We start from the raw sequence: 16,210 nt of genomic DNA, 5'->3' as shown, positions 1-16,210 counted from the left end.
GCGTCTTACGCATGTACGTCGTCACGGCGTAGAGCCTAGCAACAGCGCAGTCTCCCGGCCGGGTCCGTTATGGCCGCTGCCACCCTGGGGAGGATGAGAGGAGTCGCGCAAGCGAAGCTGCTTCCTGGACCGGGTATCCAGGTTCCTGGGGGGCCGGCGCAGCCTCTGGTGCTGTTGCTCCTGCTTGCGTCCGCCACGCTGTCCAGTGGTAAAGGGGGAGCGGCGGCAGGGCGGGCGGCGGGGAGGGCCAGGACGCGGGCCTGGAGAGAGGCAGGGCCGGGAAAAGAGCTCTTCGGAGTGTCTTGGGCACATCGCGACGTCTCTGTGGAGCGGAGTCTCTACGGGCCGGGGGAGGGAGAGTAGAGTCTCTGAAGGGTCCGAAGAGAGATGGTCGTTACGGGCCTGAGAAGTGGAGTTGAGAGATGCCGGGAACTGGGAGCAGTTTGTGAAAATGGGCGGGGAAGGGGGAGTGGTGTTGGTATTTAGAGGGGCCTGAATAAAGAGTTACCACAGTGGGAGGCGGTGGCGGGGTCTCCAAAGTTCCGAGGAAGGGTCAGGATAGGAGGGTCTACACGACGGGGTCAAAGAGACCAGGGCTGAGGAGATGGCCAGGATCGTGGTATCTAGAGAGCCCCGAGGTGGGGTACTCCGGGGTCTGGAGGGCTCAAGGGAGAGTGGGGGTTTTCCGGAAGGAAGGACTGACGTGGTCAAGATCGAGGTGGACAGGGCCAGTGAGCTGGTGGAATATTTCACAGAGCGAAAGTGAAGGGGAAAGAGCAATCTGCTGGTGCATCTCTGAAGTCTGGGAGGTTCCGGTGGTTGGTAAAGAGCCAGAATACTGGGGCCCTGGACTCCTGAGGGACTTGGTAGGAGGAGAGGAGTTCAGGGACAAGGGAAATTCTTTGCTCTTCTTCCTTGTGTCCGGGGTTAGCCAGCACAACCTGCTTCATTTTTATGGATCCCTAGGATTTGATTAAGGATTTCTTTTCTTGCAAATATTACAGTGTGGATCAAGATATTGAAAGACCCGAGACTTAATGGGGACAAATTCACCAATAAGAACTTAAAATGATTAAGCAGTATCTTTTTTTAGTGGTCTATTTTTTTTTTTCAGGCCAAGACACAACCGTAATTTCCCTAAATCTTCTTTGAATTTTTAGATTCAAAACTGTGGGCTGTGTTCTCTTACTTGCCAGCAAGGGCTATCAAGCCATACATTCCTCTCCTTCAGTTCTGGGGGCACACACTTAGGTTTCCCAGAAGCTCTGAGGGGAGGGCACCTAGATCACCCTCCCAAAAGTGTTTGCAAGTCTGAGGAGAAGGATTATCGTCCATTTTTCCAAGGCCTTTTTGTCAGTAGTAAAATGTAATGTGGATTTCCCTGCTTGATGCAAATATTTCTGTTCCTAAAGCCCTAAAGTAGCATAATTAGTTTGGTAATTTAATCATCTAAGAAAAAAAAAAAGACATTTAAACTTTTTTCCCCCCTGCTGGAATGCTTACGAGATATGGTTTATTAAGTTTTTATATTTACTAATTAAATACATAAATATTCCCAACAGAAAATAAGATAAAAAACTAACAAAAGGGGAAGTAGCTCTGTGGAAGTACAGTGTATCATTTGCAAAGCTTAGGGTAATATAGTACTTTTTATAAGTTTGCCTTATTGTAAATAGATTAAAAAATACTCCTGTAATAAGAAAATTAAAATTGTGCCCCAAATCTCAAAGAAGTGTAGAAAGTAAGGAAGTTACCATATTAGCTTTATTTAAACTTATTCCATATCAGGTTTCTTAAAATTGCAGTGCTTCGGGTTCTATGGTCATGGCAGAAGGGGTTCACTGCCATGACAGATAGCCCTTCTTTGGAGCTGGTGTTTCTGCGTGATGGAATTGGACTCAGAGGGGATCTCTTTTCACAAGACTTGCATGCTACTTTATTGGAATTGTAGTCGGTGCTGGGTTTAAGATATATGTAGGGGATTTGAATCTCTGGACTGATAATATGACACCCAGGCCCAGAGCCTCAACAGACTTCAGCTCCTACACTTTGATTTATTGGACTTACTCCACTCAGCTAACATGGAGTTGAAGAAGGTCAACCACCACAACATGGAGCCTAGAGTGTCTACAGCTGGAAGTGGGAGGAGTGCATCCAGTACCCATATGGAATCTAAGCCCTCACTTGACATAGATGTGCAATGGACACAACCAATCCAATGTCCACAGAGAAATTGTGGAATGGGTGTGGGAACGGTAGCCATGGTGGCTGCTGGGTGTGGGGAACGGGAGGAAGAGATGAGATGTGGAGGCGTTTTCGGGACGTGGAGTTGTCCTGGATAGTGCTTCACGGACAATTACGGGACATTATAGATCCCCCCAGGGCCCACTGGATGGAACGTGAGAGAGTCTGGGCTATGATGTGGACCATTGACTATGGGGTGCAGTGATGCTCAGAGATGAACTTACCAGGTGCAATAGATGTGTCATGATGATGGGAGAGAGTGTTGTTGTGGGGAAAGTGGGGGGCGGGGGCGGTGGGGTTGAATGGGACCTCATATTTTTCATAATGTAATTAAAAAAATAAAACAATATTAAAATTAAAATTAAAAAAAATTGCAGTGCTTGGTTGTATTTTTGGCGATCTGTAAGAATTTTTTTTAAGTTTTATGTCTTTGTTTTGATAAACTCTAAATAAAACCTTAATATAAGCATTATTTTGGGTCACTATGTGAACATCTTTTTTTTTTTTTTTGCCACTGCTTTTAAACTCAGTGGAAATCATTTTTTAATGTATTTGAAATAATTTTATTTAAAATAAGATACATTTCAATGTATTTTAAACCGGAACGGGCAAGCTACTCAAACTTCCTTAACCTCACCTTTGTGAAAATGGACATAATCTTGCCTACCCGGTTTCCCCAGGGTGTGAGGGTAAATGAGATTAATGCATATAAAGAGTGCGGCACAAGTGCATCCTGGGTGGCGTATCCATGGCGGCTCTTTTCCTTGCGACTTGTGTCCGTCCTCTCTCCGTGGCCTTTATGCCACTGCCCCGGGCTCCTTCCCGGTTCGCGGCCGCTCAGCACTGCCTTGTGCCCCGGCAGGGACCTGGACTGGGCTTGTAGCTCCACAGCCGGTCTGGGTGCTCGCGCAGTTTCCACGGAAAGTTAACACCGTTATGCCGCCAGTATAGTGACGCGCCGCTTGGCTACGTGACCATCTTATAACCAGGTTTTGTCATGCCATTTCAGTGCCTCCTTCTCTGCATTTACCATCATATTGCATCATATCACCTAAATTTAATGTGCAGTACATTTAATTTTTAAGGCAGTGTTTATGAAACCAACCTATAAATGAATTCTCAGGGTCCTCTGCATTCTCAAGTTTGGGAAATGTCAATATAGGTTATTATAAGACAGTTTTTTGAAGGGACAAGTAGAAGAGAAATACATTTAGAAAGCTTAAAGTGTTAAGTTCTAACTAGAGAGGGAACCCAACAAGGAAAAGGTAAAAATTGAAGATTACTAAGTCCAAAATAAAATATATGTTTGTAGAAGTCCAATAATTAAATCCATAAAGTCAGAGTTATTACTTTGTTCTGAATACTTTTTAGATTGGATTGGATCCAGTTCTCTGATTTGGAGGAGTGGTGGTCAAGATGGCTGATCTAATTTGCATGAAATGTTTCAAATGAATTCTTTCTTTGATTTCTTGCACTATGTTTGTATATTATATCCATATTTTCGCCTTCTGAATGATAGATTTTAATTCTGCTCCTCCTTGGTGCTAGTTAGAGTTACAAGAATGAGTAGCATGACATTGGAGGTATCCTTAGAAGAAAGAGTGGGATTCTGCCTGACTGGAAGATGAGAAGCATGGGAAGGACTTTTCCAGGAGGGTAGACAGTAGGTACAAAGATGCAAGTTGGGATGCAGTATGGGATTTGAGGTGAGAGTTGGGTCAAGAGCACATTCAGTACATATTTGTTGAATGCCTTCTGTCAAAAAGACAATGAGAATAGAGCAGTTAGGAAGATTGGTAAGAGATAGTGATAGTGAGGTAATGGAGACCAGATCATACAGAATCCTGTAGGCCATTATAAAGACTTTGACTTTGGCTTTTGAGAAATGGAGAATCAGTAGAAGGTAGTAAGCAGAGGAATGACATAATCTAACTTAAGTTTTAACAGGATGACTGGCTGCTGTGTTGAGAGTGGACAATAAGGCTTAGAGTAGAAGCAGGCAGATCAATTAGGAGAGGCTACTGCAATAATCCAGATGAGATGATGGTGGCATGGACCAAGCAGTAGCACAGAAGGTTGAGGAGGGAGGGAATGGTGTGCGTGTGAAAAGGCATCAGATTCTGCATATATTTAGAAGGTAGAGTTAATGGATTGAATGTTGGTGTAAGAGATGAGAGGGGCAAGAATGACTCCCAAGGTTTTTGGCCTGAACAGCTAGAAAGATGGAGTTGCCATTAACTGGGACGGAGAAGACTGGGTAGAGTAAGTTTTTTTGAGGGGGAAGAGGAGTGATACTTCTAAAAAAATTAAACTTTTTCTTTTGAGATAATTATAGACTCTCATGTGGTTATAAAAAGTAATACAGAGATATCCTGTATAGCCTTTACTTATTCTCCCTCAATGGCAGCATCTTGGCAGTAGGACAGTATCACAACCAGGGCATTGATATTGATATAGTCAAGATGCAGAACATTTCCAGTACCACAAGGATTACTCATGTTTCTTTTTTATAACCATGCTTACATCTCTCTTGCACTCACTCCATCCTGAATTCCTGACAACCACAAATCTTTTCTCCATTTCCATAATTTTATGGTTTCAAGAATGTTTTATAAATGGAATTATATAGCATGTAACCTTTTGATATAGGCTTTTTCATTTAGCATAATTTGCTGGAGAGACATCCAGATTGTTGTAGGTATCAATAGTTCCTTCCTTTTTATTGCTGAGTAATATTCTACTGTAAGGATTTACCAGTTTGTTTAACTGTTCACGCTTTGTTAGACATATGGGTTTCCAGTTTTTCGCTAATGTGAATAAAGCTGCTATAAATATTTTTGTATAGATTTTTGAGTGAACATAAGTTTTCATTTCTCTGGGATAAATGCCCAGGAGTGTTGTTGCTGGATCATATGGTAGTTGCATGTTAAGTTTTAAAGAAACTGCCAAATTGTTTTACGGAGTAGCTGTCCCATTTTCATTCCCACCAGCAACCTATGAGTGATGCAGTTTTTCTGCATCCTTGCCAGTATTTGGCATTGTCTCTTTTTCACTTCAGTCATTGTAAGTTGTGTAGTGATAACTCATTGTGGTTTTAATTTGCATTTCTCTAATAGCGAATGATGTTGAACATCTTTTTATGTGCGTATTTGCAATCCCTATATCTCCTACAAGTGAAATCTCTCTTCATATCTTTTTTTATTTTTTTAAGGAATTACTGGGAATCTAACCTGGGATCTCATACATGGGAAGTAGGTGCTTAACCACTTGAGCTACATCCGCTCCCCTCTTCATATCTTTTATTCATGTTCTTGATGGATTGTTTCCCTTTTTACTGTTGAGTTTTGAGAGTTCTTTAAATATTCTAGATACCAGTCCTCTGCTGGATATGGGGTTTGTAAATATTTTCCCCTAGTCTGTAGCTTGTTTTTTTTTTTTTTTTTTTCATATGAGAGTCTTTCACAGAGCAAAAGCTTTTAATTTTGAGGAAGCCAAATTTATCAGTTTTTTTTTATGTAGTCTGATGTCAAGTCTAAGAACTTTTTGCCCAGCCCTGGAACCCAAAGATTTTCTCTTTAAGTTTTGTAGTTTTACATTTAAATGTGTGATCTATTTTTAGTTAGTTTATTTTACAAGGTGTGAGATTTAGGGTGAGGTTCATTTAGTTTGTTAATATGGTCGATTACATTGTTTATTTGAATATTAAACCAGCCTTGTATCTCTGGAATAAACCCCAATTGGTCATGGTGCATAATTTTTAAAAATATATTTCTGATTTCTATTTGCTAATATTAAAAAAAATTTTTAATTTTTAATATTTTGGTCATAAATATTTTTATCTTTTTGATTGTCTGTTTTTTATATATATATATATGTATGTATGTATGTATATATGTATGTATGTATATATTTTTTAAGGAAGTACCAGGGTTTGAACATGGGAAGCAGGCACTCAACCACTGAGCTACATCTGCTCGCCATGTATCAGGAGAATACTGGTTTCAGAAAATGAATTGTGGAGTATTCCTCCTCTTCTGTTCTCTTGTATTCTGTTTTCAATCTTTGGTAAAATTTTCCAGTGAAATCTTCTGGATCAGCAATTTTTTGGATGTGAATTTTAAAAATACAAATAAAATGTCTTTAATAGTTATAGGGTTATTCAAATGATACATTCCATATTAGGTGAGTTGTGGTAGTTTGTGTTTTTCAAGGGATTGGACTATTTAATTTGTCAGATTTTATGTTTCCCTTACTCTCTATTTGATGCCTGTAGTATCTCTAGTGATGTCGCCTGTTTCATTTCTGATATTGGTAAATTGTGTCTTCTCTCTTTTTTTTTTTTGTCAGTCTTGCTAGAGGGTGTTGATTTTATTGATCTTTAAAAAGAATCAGCTCTTTGTTTTATTAATTTTCTCTTTATTTTCTATTTTCAATTTCATTGGTTTCTGCTTTTCTTCTTTTCTTTTTCTTCTGCCTGCTTTGGGTTTATTTTGTTATTTTTCTAGATTTTTCAGGTGGATTTAAGTGACTGATTTGAAACTTTTTAAATGTATATATTTAGTGCTATAAATCTCCCTCTCAGAACTGCTTTAGTTGTGTCCCACAAATTTTGACATGTGTATTCATTTCCATTCAGTTCAGTGTATTTCTTTTTTAAAAATTCCTTTGAAACTTTCTCTTTGGCCCATGGATTATTTAGAAGTGTGTTGTTCAGTTTCCAAGTCTTTTAAGAGATTTTCCTGTTATGTTTCTGTTGATTTCTTTATAGTCAGAGAACGTTCTGTGCATAATTCTAGATCTTTTAAATATGTTGATTTTGTTTTATAGCCCAGGATATGTTTATTTTGGTAAATGTCCCATGGGCACTGGAAAAGAATGTGTATTCTGCTCTTGTTGGGTGAAGCTTACTATGAATTGCAATTAGATCTTATTAGTTGATAGTGTTGTTGAGTTTTTCTGTACCCTTGCAGATATTCTGTGAATTGTTCTATCAGGTGTTGAGAGGGATATTGTTTCCAATTATAGTTGTGTATTTGCTTATTTCTCCTTTTAGTTCTGTCAGTTTTTTGCATCCCATATTCTGCACCTGTGTTGTTTAGTTCATACACATTTAGGATTGGTCTGTCTTCTTGGTAGATTGACCTTTTATCATTATATAATGTCCCTCTCTTCTCTGGTATTTTCTTTGTTTTGAAGTCTACTTTATGATATTAATATGTAATAGCAACTTCTGTTTTCCTTTGAGGTTTGCATGAGATGTTTTTCTCTCCTTTACTGTAATGCTGCCTATGTTTTCTTTTGTCATTCTAAAAATAATTTATTGAAGTATATCATTCATACATGAACTCATGTAAACAAGTGTATAGGAAAAGTTGTAAACTTAAAAAAATTCCTGGGAGCTGATGTAGCTCAAGTGGTTGAGCACCTGCTTTCCATGTTTGAGGTCCTGGTTTCAATACCTGGTACCTCCTAAACAAACAAATGAAAAAACCAGCTCTTATTGGGGAGTGGATGTAGCCAGTGTTTTTTTGTTTTATCTCTTTTAAAGATTTTAAAAAAAAATTTCTCAGTGGCTGTTTTTAAGATTTTTACTTTGTCTCTAGTTTTCAGAAGTTTAACTGTGATTATATTTTGGTGTAATATCTTTTGGTTTATCCTCTTTGGGGTTCATGCAATTTCTTGCATCTGTAGATTTATTTCTCTTCTCAGATTTGGGAGATTTTCAGCCATTTCTTTTAGTCCTATCATGTTTCTCCTATTCTTCCAAGATTCCAGTTTCATGAATGTTAGATCTTTTGTTATAGTTCCATAAGTTCCTGAGATCCTGTGTCTCTTTTTTTTCCTCAGTCTATTTTCACTCTTACTTAGATTTTTCTGTTAAGAATTTCTATTTTTCTGTTTCCCAGTTTACTAAATTTTCCCACTGTCTCCTCCATTCTGCTTCTGAGCCTATGCACTGAATTGTTTATTTTGGTTATTTTGTTTTTCAGTTCTAGAATATCCATTTAGTTCTTTTTTTTTTTTTTCAAGTCTGTATCTCATCCCGCTCCCCCCAGTGGCTCCCTCATCTGTTTGTTTGTTGTTTGTGTTTGTTGTTTTTGGTCATTGCCTGCTCACTGACACTGAGGGAGAGAGGGGATGGTGTTACTGGCTGGCAGGAATGGAAGTTCTAGCTCCCTTTCTCGGACACCACCTGGCAGGGGTATGGGTTCCCTTGTTACAGCTTGGTGATGGTGTAAGTCTGGGATCAGTCTTTGCTGGTGGGAATTTGACCACATTTTTTTCTCTGGTGTTTGCCTGGAGTTGGAGTTGTTATTGTCTAAAAGTTTCCTGTCTTGCTAGGCTGCCCCTTTCTTGGTGTTTTGACTAGAGAGAGCAGGCTTTCTGGTGACCCCTGGCATTTTGGTATCCACTAGCATTTTCAGGTTGTCATCTTTTTCAGCTCCAAGTTGTGGATACGTGAGGCAAAAAGAAAACCCAGAGAACTCAACACCATGTCATTTCTCAGATCCCAAAGCCTCTAACCGCTCTGCCTTCTCTCTACCTTCCAGTTTTCTTAGGTTATTATTATTTTTTAATATTTATTTTATTTATTTATCCCCCCCTCCACCCCATTGTTTGTGGTAACTGTCTTCTTTCTGTGTCCACTTGCTATGTGCTCTCTGTGTCTGCTTGTCTTTAGGAGGCGTCGGGAACCGAACCTGGGGCCTTCCAGGTGGAAGAGAGGTGCTCAATCACCTGAGCCATCTCAGCTCCCTGGTTTGTTGTGTTTCTCATTGTCTTTCCTCTTTGTGTCCCTTTTGTTGTGTCATCTTGTTGCGTCAGCTTGTGGTGCCTGCGTGCTGCGCCAGCTTGCCTTCTCTGGGATGCACTAGGAACTGAACCGGGACCTCCCATGTGGTAGGCGGAAGCTCAATCACTTGAGCCATATCTGTTTCCTGAGTTTTCTTAGGTTATTTCAGGTATTAAAATAATGTCCAGGGTTTTATTTCTTCTGAGTGGGGCAAATAGGTAAAAGTATATTTATTCTACCTTCTTGGTAGCCAAAGTCAGAATTCCTTTATGAACATGTTAATTTGAATAATTGAATGTCATCTAAGAGGAGATGTCATGTAGGCAGCTGGATTTATGAATTTAACATTCTGGGAGTTTATGGAAACTCTCTTCTCTTTGCTTCAGTTTTTCAGAGAAGATGGGAAGTGATATCAGTTGAGAATAAGGATGAGAGAGAGTCTTGGATGTTTGAGGTTAGAGAAGAATGGAATGATCTGCTAAGGAAACAGGAGGGTAAATGGACTAGAAAAATAGAGTATAATTGACAGCAGCACTAAAATACTGCCTGAATATTTGGCATTTAATTTAAAATGAAATAAAGACAATGGTATGGTTATATACCTTCTTTTCCAGCCATGTTCACCTGCTTGGCTGCAGATTGGGAGTAGACAGAGAGTGGGTTTTAATTAGGAATGTAACATTTGAAAGTGAGGAGGGTTAAGTGAATGAGGGGGGAGGGCATTTTAGGTCCATGTATGAGAGGGATTAAAATGACCAACCACAGAATTTCATCTGGGCATATAGGGAAGAAAGTGCAATGGGCATGGGTGTGGTGGCAGTGAGGGACTGAAGAGGTGATAGAATTGAAGGATTGTAGGTCCTGATGGGTTCAGAGTACCAGGGAATGAACCGGAAGGGTAAGAGATGTCAGTGAGTGAGATGCATGAAACAGTGATTATGGAGGTATCGTAATGATAGATAATAAGTGTGGGAGTGAGAGGCTGAGGTATGGGGGAGGGCTAGATCACTGGCAGAGAGAAGGCCAGGAATTTTTGAAGTCAAGGCCGGCGTACTTGTCTTGGGGAGAATGAGAATAAACCAGGAGCTAAAATCATCAAGACATGGGGGGCTTAATCTGGGAGTTGGTGGACCAAAGGTTACATGGTAGAAGATGACATGAGATCAAAGCTGGAGGGGCTGTGGTTTAGAGAGTGAAATGGGAGAATGTTCCACAAGGGCTGAGGAGGAGGAGGAGGATGGGTAACTATAGGGGAGTGGGAGAGAAAACAGCTATTACTTGAAAGGGCTGCTGGGAAAGTGTGTCCTTAGGGAGAGCCAGATTTCATTTACAGCATATAATGAATGAATTTGCTGATGATTGACCATGAATTCTAGAGTGTACAGTGAAAGAATTTCTGAATATGGAGAGGACTGGGAGATGGAGGCACAATTATAATTATTCCCGTGTCTAACAAGCTTGTGTCCTTTAAATATATATGAGTATCCCAAAAGTAAGTGGAAAAACAATTTTGAAAAAAATCGAAGTTAGTTGGCTCCCAATTAATTTAATTATTTTATTTTTAAACATGTTTTCCACACTTTTGCAGAAAAATTAAATGTATCAGAGAAATAGTACTTTGTAAATGCCTGAATCATGACTAAGTCAAGGTGATAAATGTGAAAAACTGTTTTCAGAAATTCTTGTTAATGGTGTTTTAAGTAATATACACAATTATAGGTTCTGCTTCTCTTTTCTTCCAGTTGAAAATTAATTTCAAAGAACCAAATGTGTTTGTGTGTGTGTGTGGTGTTTTTTTGTTTGTTTGTTTGTTTTGAGGTACTTGGGGCTGGGGATTGAACTGGGACCTATCTCATGTGGAAAGTTGGCACTCAACCACTGAGCCACATTGGCTCCTCTGAATTGGTGTTTTCATTTGTTTGTTTGTTTTTGTTTGTTTTTAGGAGGCACTGGGGACTGAACCTAGGACCATGTGGGAAGCAGGTGCTCAACCATGTGAGCCACAACCGCTCCCCTATTGACAATGCTTTAAGAGAATTTTACTATAAATTATTTTTCTGGGAACCTTTATGCAATCCAATTGAGACCATCTATTTTTTTCCACATGAAATAGATGTCAGCTATGATTCACAAATCAGTGTAATCAAAGAATTATCTGGTAGATAATTTGTGTGCATGCACATATTTGTCACTTTAATCTTAAACCTGTAAAATATTTTACTTCAGTTTGGTAGGCTTTAAAATATTTTCTGAATATATTTAGATCTTAGGTGACTGAGTTCATTTGTCTTAAAGTATAATGGATATCCTTAAAGTTCTTCAACAAGTACTACATTAGATTATAAATTAGAGACATTGTTAAATTTCAATAGGAATTTGTCTGAATCTTTGTATATAGAGTTACTTATGTAAGTAATTTTATTTTTGCTTTAGTAAACCATGGTGAGTCAGTAGAAGCAAAGGGAAATAAGAACTTTTATGTTTTTGGTGTCACTTCTCATACCTAGATTGCCTTCCCCAGTCTTTAAAATAGTCTACTTCACATTTAGCTTTCAAGTTCCAGTTCCCAACTTAGGGAGTCTTCTAGGTCTAGTATCACTTAGAATATAGGGTCTGGAGCTTGCGTATAGCTTCTTGGATTTGCTGTCCCTTGTTGAAAAATTTCAGGTCCAAATTCCTATTATACTTGTGACCTATTATACTTGAGCCACTGTTTTGGGGATGGTGTGGAATCAGGGAAAGGATGACTCTGTCCAGCCTCTTTCTAAAATGAAAACAGAGGGGATGCATAAGAGCTGTGTGTGGACTTTGCCATGGTGACCTAAAGTCAGACCCCTTTCTTTTCTTTTGGTGGCAAGCTATGTAATGCAGTAAGTCCTTTATCCTGATTAATAATTGGCTAGGAAGAAATGTAGTTGATTACTGTCTATTGAGACTTAACTGACTTTCTTAAGAGAAAATAATAGGAATTTAGCAGAGAGAAATAATGATGGGCCCACAAAAATCTTAGATAAATTTGCTTTTAGTTTTATAGAGTTAAAAGTTGAGGATTTCAATTTAATGTTCTCTTTTCATTTATTTCAGTTCTATCGCAGACTGATTCACAAAACCAAACTGTACTCAATCCAGATGTTTCTACTCCAGATATGAAAGATTCAGTACATGAAGACCGAACCAAACCTTCCATATCCCAGATCAGTACCACTCTGCCTCCCATAACTAGTACAGAGAAAGGTGGAGGAGTGTCTGTAGCCCCTCATCCCTCCCACACTTCTCTGTCCCAAGAGGAAGCTGATAACAATGAAGATCCTAGCATAGAGGAGGAGGACCTCCTCACACTGAATAGTTCTCCGTCCACAGCCAAAGACACTCTGGACAATGGAGATTATGGAGAACCAGACTATGACTGGACCACCAGCCCCAGAGACGATGAGTCTGATGAAGCCTTGGAAGAAAACCAGGGTTACATGGAAATTGAACAGTCGGTGAAATCTATTAAGACCCCATCCTCAGATATGGAAGAGGAAGATAGCCATTTCTTTTTTCATCTTATTATTTTTGCTTTTTTTATTGCTGTTGTTTACATCACGTATCACAACAAAAGGAAGGTAAGTTTCACATTTTTTAAGCCTCTTAAGTTATCCTTTATGATCTTGGTCATAATTCTTATTAATGCTTTTAGTGAGTCAGGCGTTTTTCCTTTTTTAATCAAGTTTAAATTGATGATAAAATATTGAGGTATTGAATCAATTTATAAACCTAATGGCATATTTTAACAAATTACAGAATGCTTGGCTACATGTGTTTCTAAAATGATAAGTAGAGGGGAGCAGGTGTAGCATATTTGAGTGTTGCTTCCCATGTATGAGGTCCCAGGTTTAAAACCTTGTACATCCTAGAAAAATAAAAAAGTAAAAAAATGAATAGCTAAATTATTTCTTAATGAGCAAAACCAAAAGCCCAGCGGTTTTAAATATATATATATAAATTTAGCATTGCTACTTCAGTGGGAACACTTGGGCAAAAGATTAACTTAATACTTTTGTCTTTTAATTAATTAGACATTAAACTTATTTTTTATTATTTTTTTAAAAGAGGTACTGGGGATTGAACCTGGGACCTTGTACATGGGAAGCAGGCATTCAACCACTGACCTACACCTGCTCCCTTTAATTATTTTTTAGTAACTGATTTTTCTGGTTGTAAAATTATTACATGTTTATTTTAGGGAGTTCAAAAAAGTATAGAGAAGAAAACTTAAACTACCACCCAGAGCTATTCTGTAACTATGTATATAATACGACATATATGTATATGTTATTTTTAAATTGTATTTGATCTCATATAGAGTTTTATATCTTGCTATTTACCTAACAAATCATGAGCATTTTCTGTCATCAGTATTTTTTAAAAACATGACTTTTAATAGTTGCGTAATTTATTAGCTATTTTTCTGTTAGACATTTAGATTGTTTCCAGTTTTTGATTCAAAAATAATATTGTGATGAACACTTCCATATTGGAATATTCATAATTAAGCCATGTTTTCAATGATGTAAGAATCAGTGTGTTGGGTTCCATGAGGCAAAGGAGGCATAACTAGGATTGCAAGGGTAACTTTTAGAGCTAGAGTGCCTCTTGGCACTGTGTAGTCCAAGAAATGAATATTTAAGCTCTTCAAAATACTTAAAGGAAGATAAAGCACACAATTTCCTTTTCAAAGCTTACTGGTCAGGAAATCTCGGTTTTTGACTTTATTGTACTTGCTCTGTGTTTCCTGGCAAGCCATTTTCCCCGTCATGCTCTGATTTACTTACCTGAGAAATGGCAAAACTGGACCAGAAAATATCATGCAACCTTCTAGTTTTCAGAATCAGCAATTCTAATATTTTGTTTGTGGTTTTGAGTTTAAAAAAAAAAACAAATATAACTAACCCTTCTGGTTTTTTTGTTTTTGTTTTTTTGTAGTTCACAAGCTTTGCAAAAATTTGTAGATGGATAAAATTTTGAATGACAATGATGTTCTTTCCTAGTGTTGGACCATCTCTTTTACAAAACATATAAGACTTGTTAAACTAGTACTAACTTAACCTCTGAAGACAGAACCCATGAATCTGAGTCTTTAATGAGCACTCCTTATGTGCATTAAAATTTGAGAAGCACCCTCTAGCTTTGTTTTACAAGATGGAAAGTAAAGTAATTTTATTGTTATTTTACTCTTTGTATTTGGGAACCTAGGAGAGACATTTCAATTGTTATAAAAACTTTTAACCATGTCCTCCATTTTTCTTTTGCATATCTGATTAATTTTGTTTATTTCAGATTTTCCTTTTGGTTCAAAGCAGGAAATGGCGTGATGGTCTTTGTTCCAAAACAGTGGAATATCATCGTCTAGACCAGAATGTTAATGAGGCAATGCCTTCTCTGAAGATAACCAATGATTACATTTTTTAATAAGTACTGTGAACTGAGTTTGCTTATTATGTAATAATTTTATTTGCTTGACTTTTTATATGATATTGTGCAGATGTTTGCCATAGGCAATTGGTACTAAAATGAGAGGTGGATCTCTCTTTATTTTGCCTTGGTGCTTTGGAAATTAAATGTCACAAACAAGGAATATATAATTTTTTATCTACACTTTTTAGAGCTGATTTCAATTAGGTGTCCACAATGTGGAGGTAAGCATTACTTTATATTTACTCTGTTTTAGATTTCTTTTTCATACTTCTTCTGGAAGTATTAGTAATGCTATTATTAAAAGATTCCAAACTTGTAATTAAATTCTAAAATATCTGGTATTGGATCCAAAAACAATGTTTTAAGCACACATTTCTTTGTGCTCCCAAACTGTAATGTACAAGGATATATGTGATAATGCTTTGCTTTTAAGCAACATTTTTTTCTTTAGGAAAACTGCTTTGGATATTTTGGGTAATTTATACATAATTTAAGATAATGATATTGCTTGAACTGACTACAGTTTTAGATAACACATTCAATGTGTTTAGAAATTCTGGCAATAGAGACTGCACAATTTGCAGTGAACAAAGATAAAATGCGATTAGAAATAGATTTTTTGTTTGTTTGAATTACTAAATCAAATTTAAAGATAGAAATTGTGGTAAAATATTAAATACACAGAGAGTTGCTTTTAGTTAGCAATTAATTGTAGCACAGTGTCTCCAAGCTTTCAAGCAAGGGGCAGAGTTTAAGATTATATGAGGTTTGTTCACTTTGTTTATTACTTTATAGTATGTTTGAATAAATCTTAGAGGCCATTATCACCTAAATAATACTGTACCTAGGTCTTTCAAATTAAAATTGTACCCGAACTAAGTTGTATGTATACATAAAGGATATATATGTACACTGACTTTTTTCCCCCGTTATTTGTTTTTATTTTCTTGGTTTATTTACAGCAACTGGAAATTATTTACTGTATCTCATTTTAGCTTATCTTTCTTTCATAAGTACTTGATCAATGTGTAAATATGTGATTTGAACCATGGTTGACTTACAAGTGTCACTGTACAATTTTTTAGAGTAACCCATGCCATACTTTAAACACCTACTCACAAAGCCCAGGGTGAATTAGTGGGCGTGCGCTTTGTATAGAGATGGAAGAGGTAGATCTGGCAGTTTAACATTTCTCTCGGGTGGACATTTTACTGTCCTAATAAAGAAGGGAAGCACAATGGAAATAAATCTGAACTGTCTTATTGCAGTAATTTTTTTCATATCTGAGATTGTATTATTTAATATTTTGAATAAAATTTTAGAAAAATAAATGGCAAAGATATAAACCTATGTTTTTGTAAGTGTGTTTCATTTCATGATGGCATGGGGTCTTTGAGCATTTTGGTGTTGACGGGTAGGGCTATGACTGGGAGGAAGCTAACCTGACCAACTTATAGTTGTTCCTCTCCGCAGTAGAACTCTGCCTCTATGGATTTCCCTTATATTTCTAAATCCTTCTTTAGGCTCAATTTACTGCTGGGAGTGAAGTTTATGGAAAAATTTCTAGCCTTTCAGGTTCCCTATTGTCAGTGGTAGACGACTCCCCCGTCCTGAAGGATCACCCTGTCTAGTGGACCTGTGGTTCGCTGGCACTTCCTGATACCACAGTGTTTGCTACCTAAGTCCCAGCGCTTCAATCAGGTAGCCTCTGAC

The 16,210-nt window shown here is 37.8% G+C and overlaps 1 protein-coding gene across 1 annotated transcript; it reads left to right on the top strand.

Annotated features, from left to right (window-relative positions):
• The first annotated feature begins 9 nt into the window (after positions 1-9).
• Positions 10-15,847, top strand: C2H5orf15 (chromosome 2 C5orf15 homolog). Its single transcript, XM_004475912.5, has 3 exons — positions 10-208; positions 12,122-12,645; positions 14,360-15,847. The coding sequence occupies exons 1-3, from the start codon at positions 70-72 to the stop codon at positions 14,489-14,491; spliced, it is 795 nt and encodes a 264-aa protein (XP_004475969.1). The 5' UTR covers positions 10-69; the 3' UTR covers positions 14,492-15,847.
• The last annotated feature ends 363 nt before the right edge of the window (positions 15,848-16,210 follow it).

This window comes from Dasypus novemcinctus, chromosome 2 (assembly GCF_030445035.2).
Source record: "Dasypus novemcinctus isolate mDasNov1 chromosome 2, mDasNov1.1.hap2, whole genome shotgun sequence".
Classification (NCBI taxonomy): domain Eukaryota; kingdom Metazoa; phylum Chordata; class Mammalia; order Cingulata; family Dasypodidae; genus Dasypus; species Dasypus novemcinctus.
The sequence above is the reverse complement of the archived record's forward strand: the minus strand, read 5'-3'. Positions and strand labels throughout refer to the sequence as shown.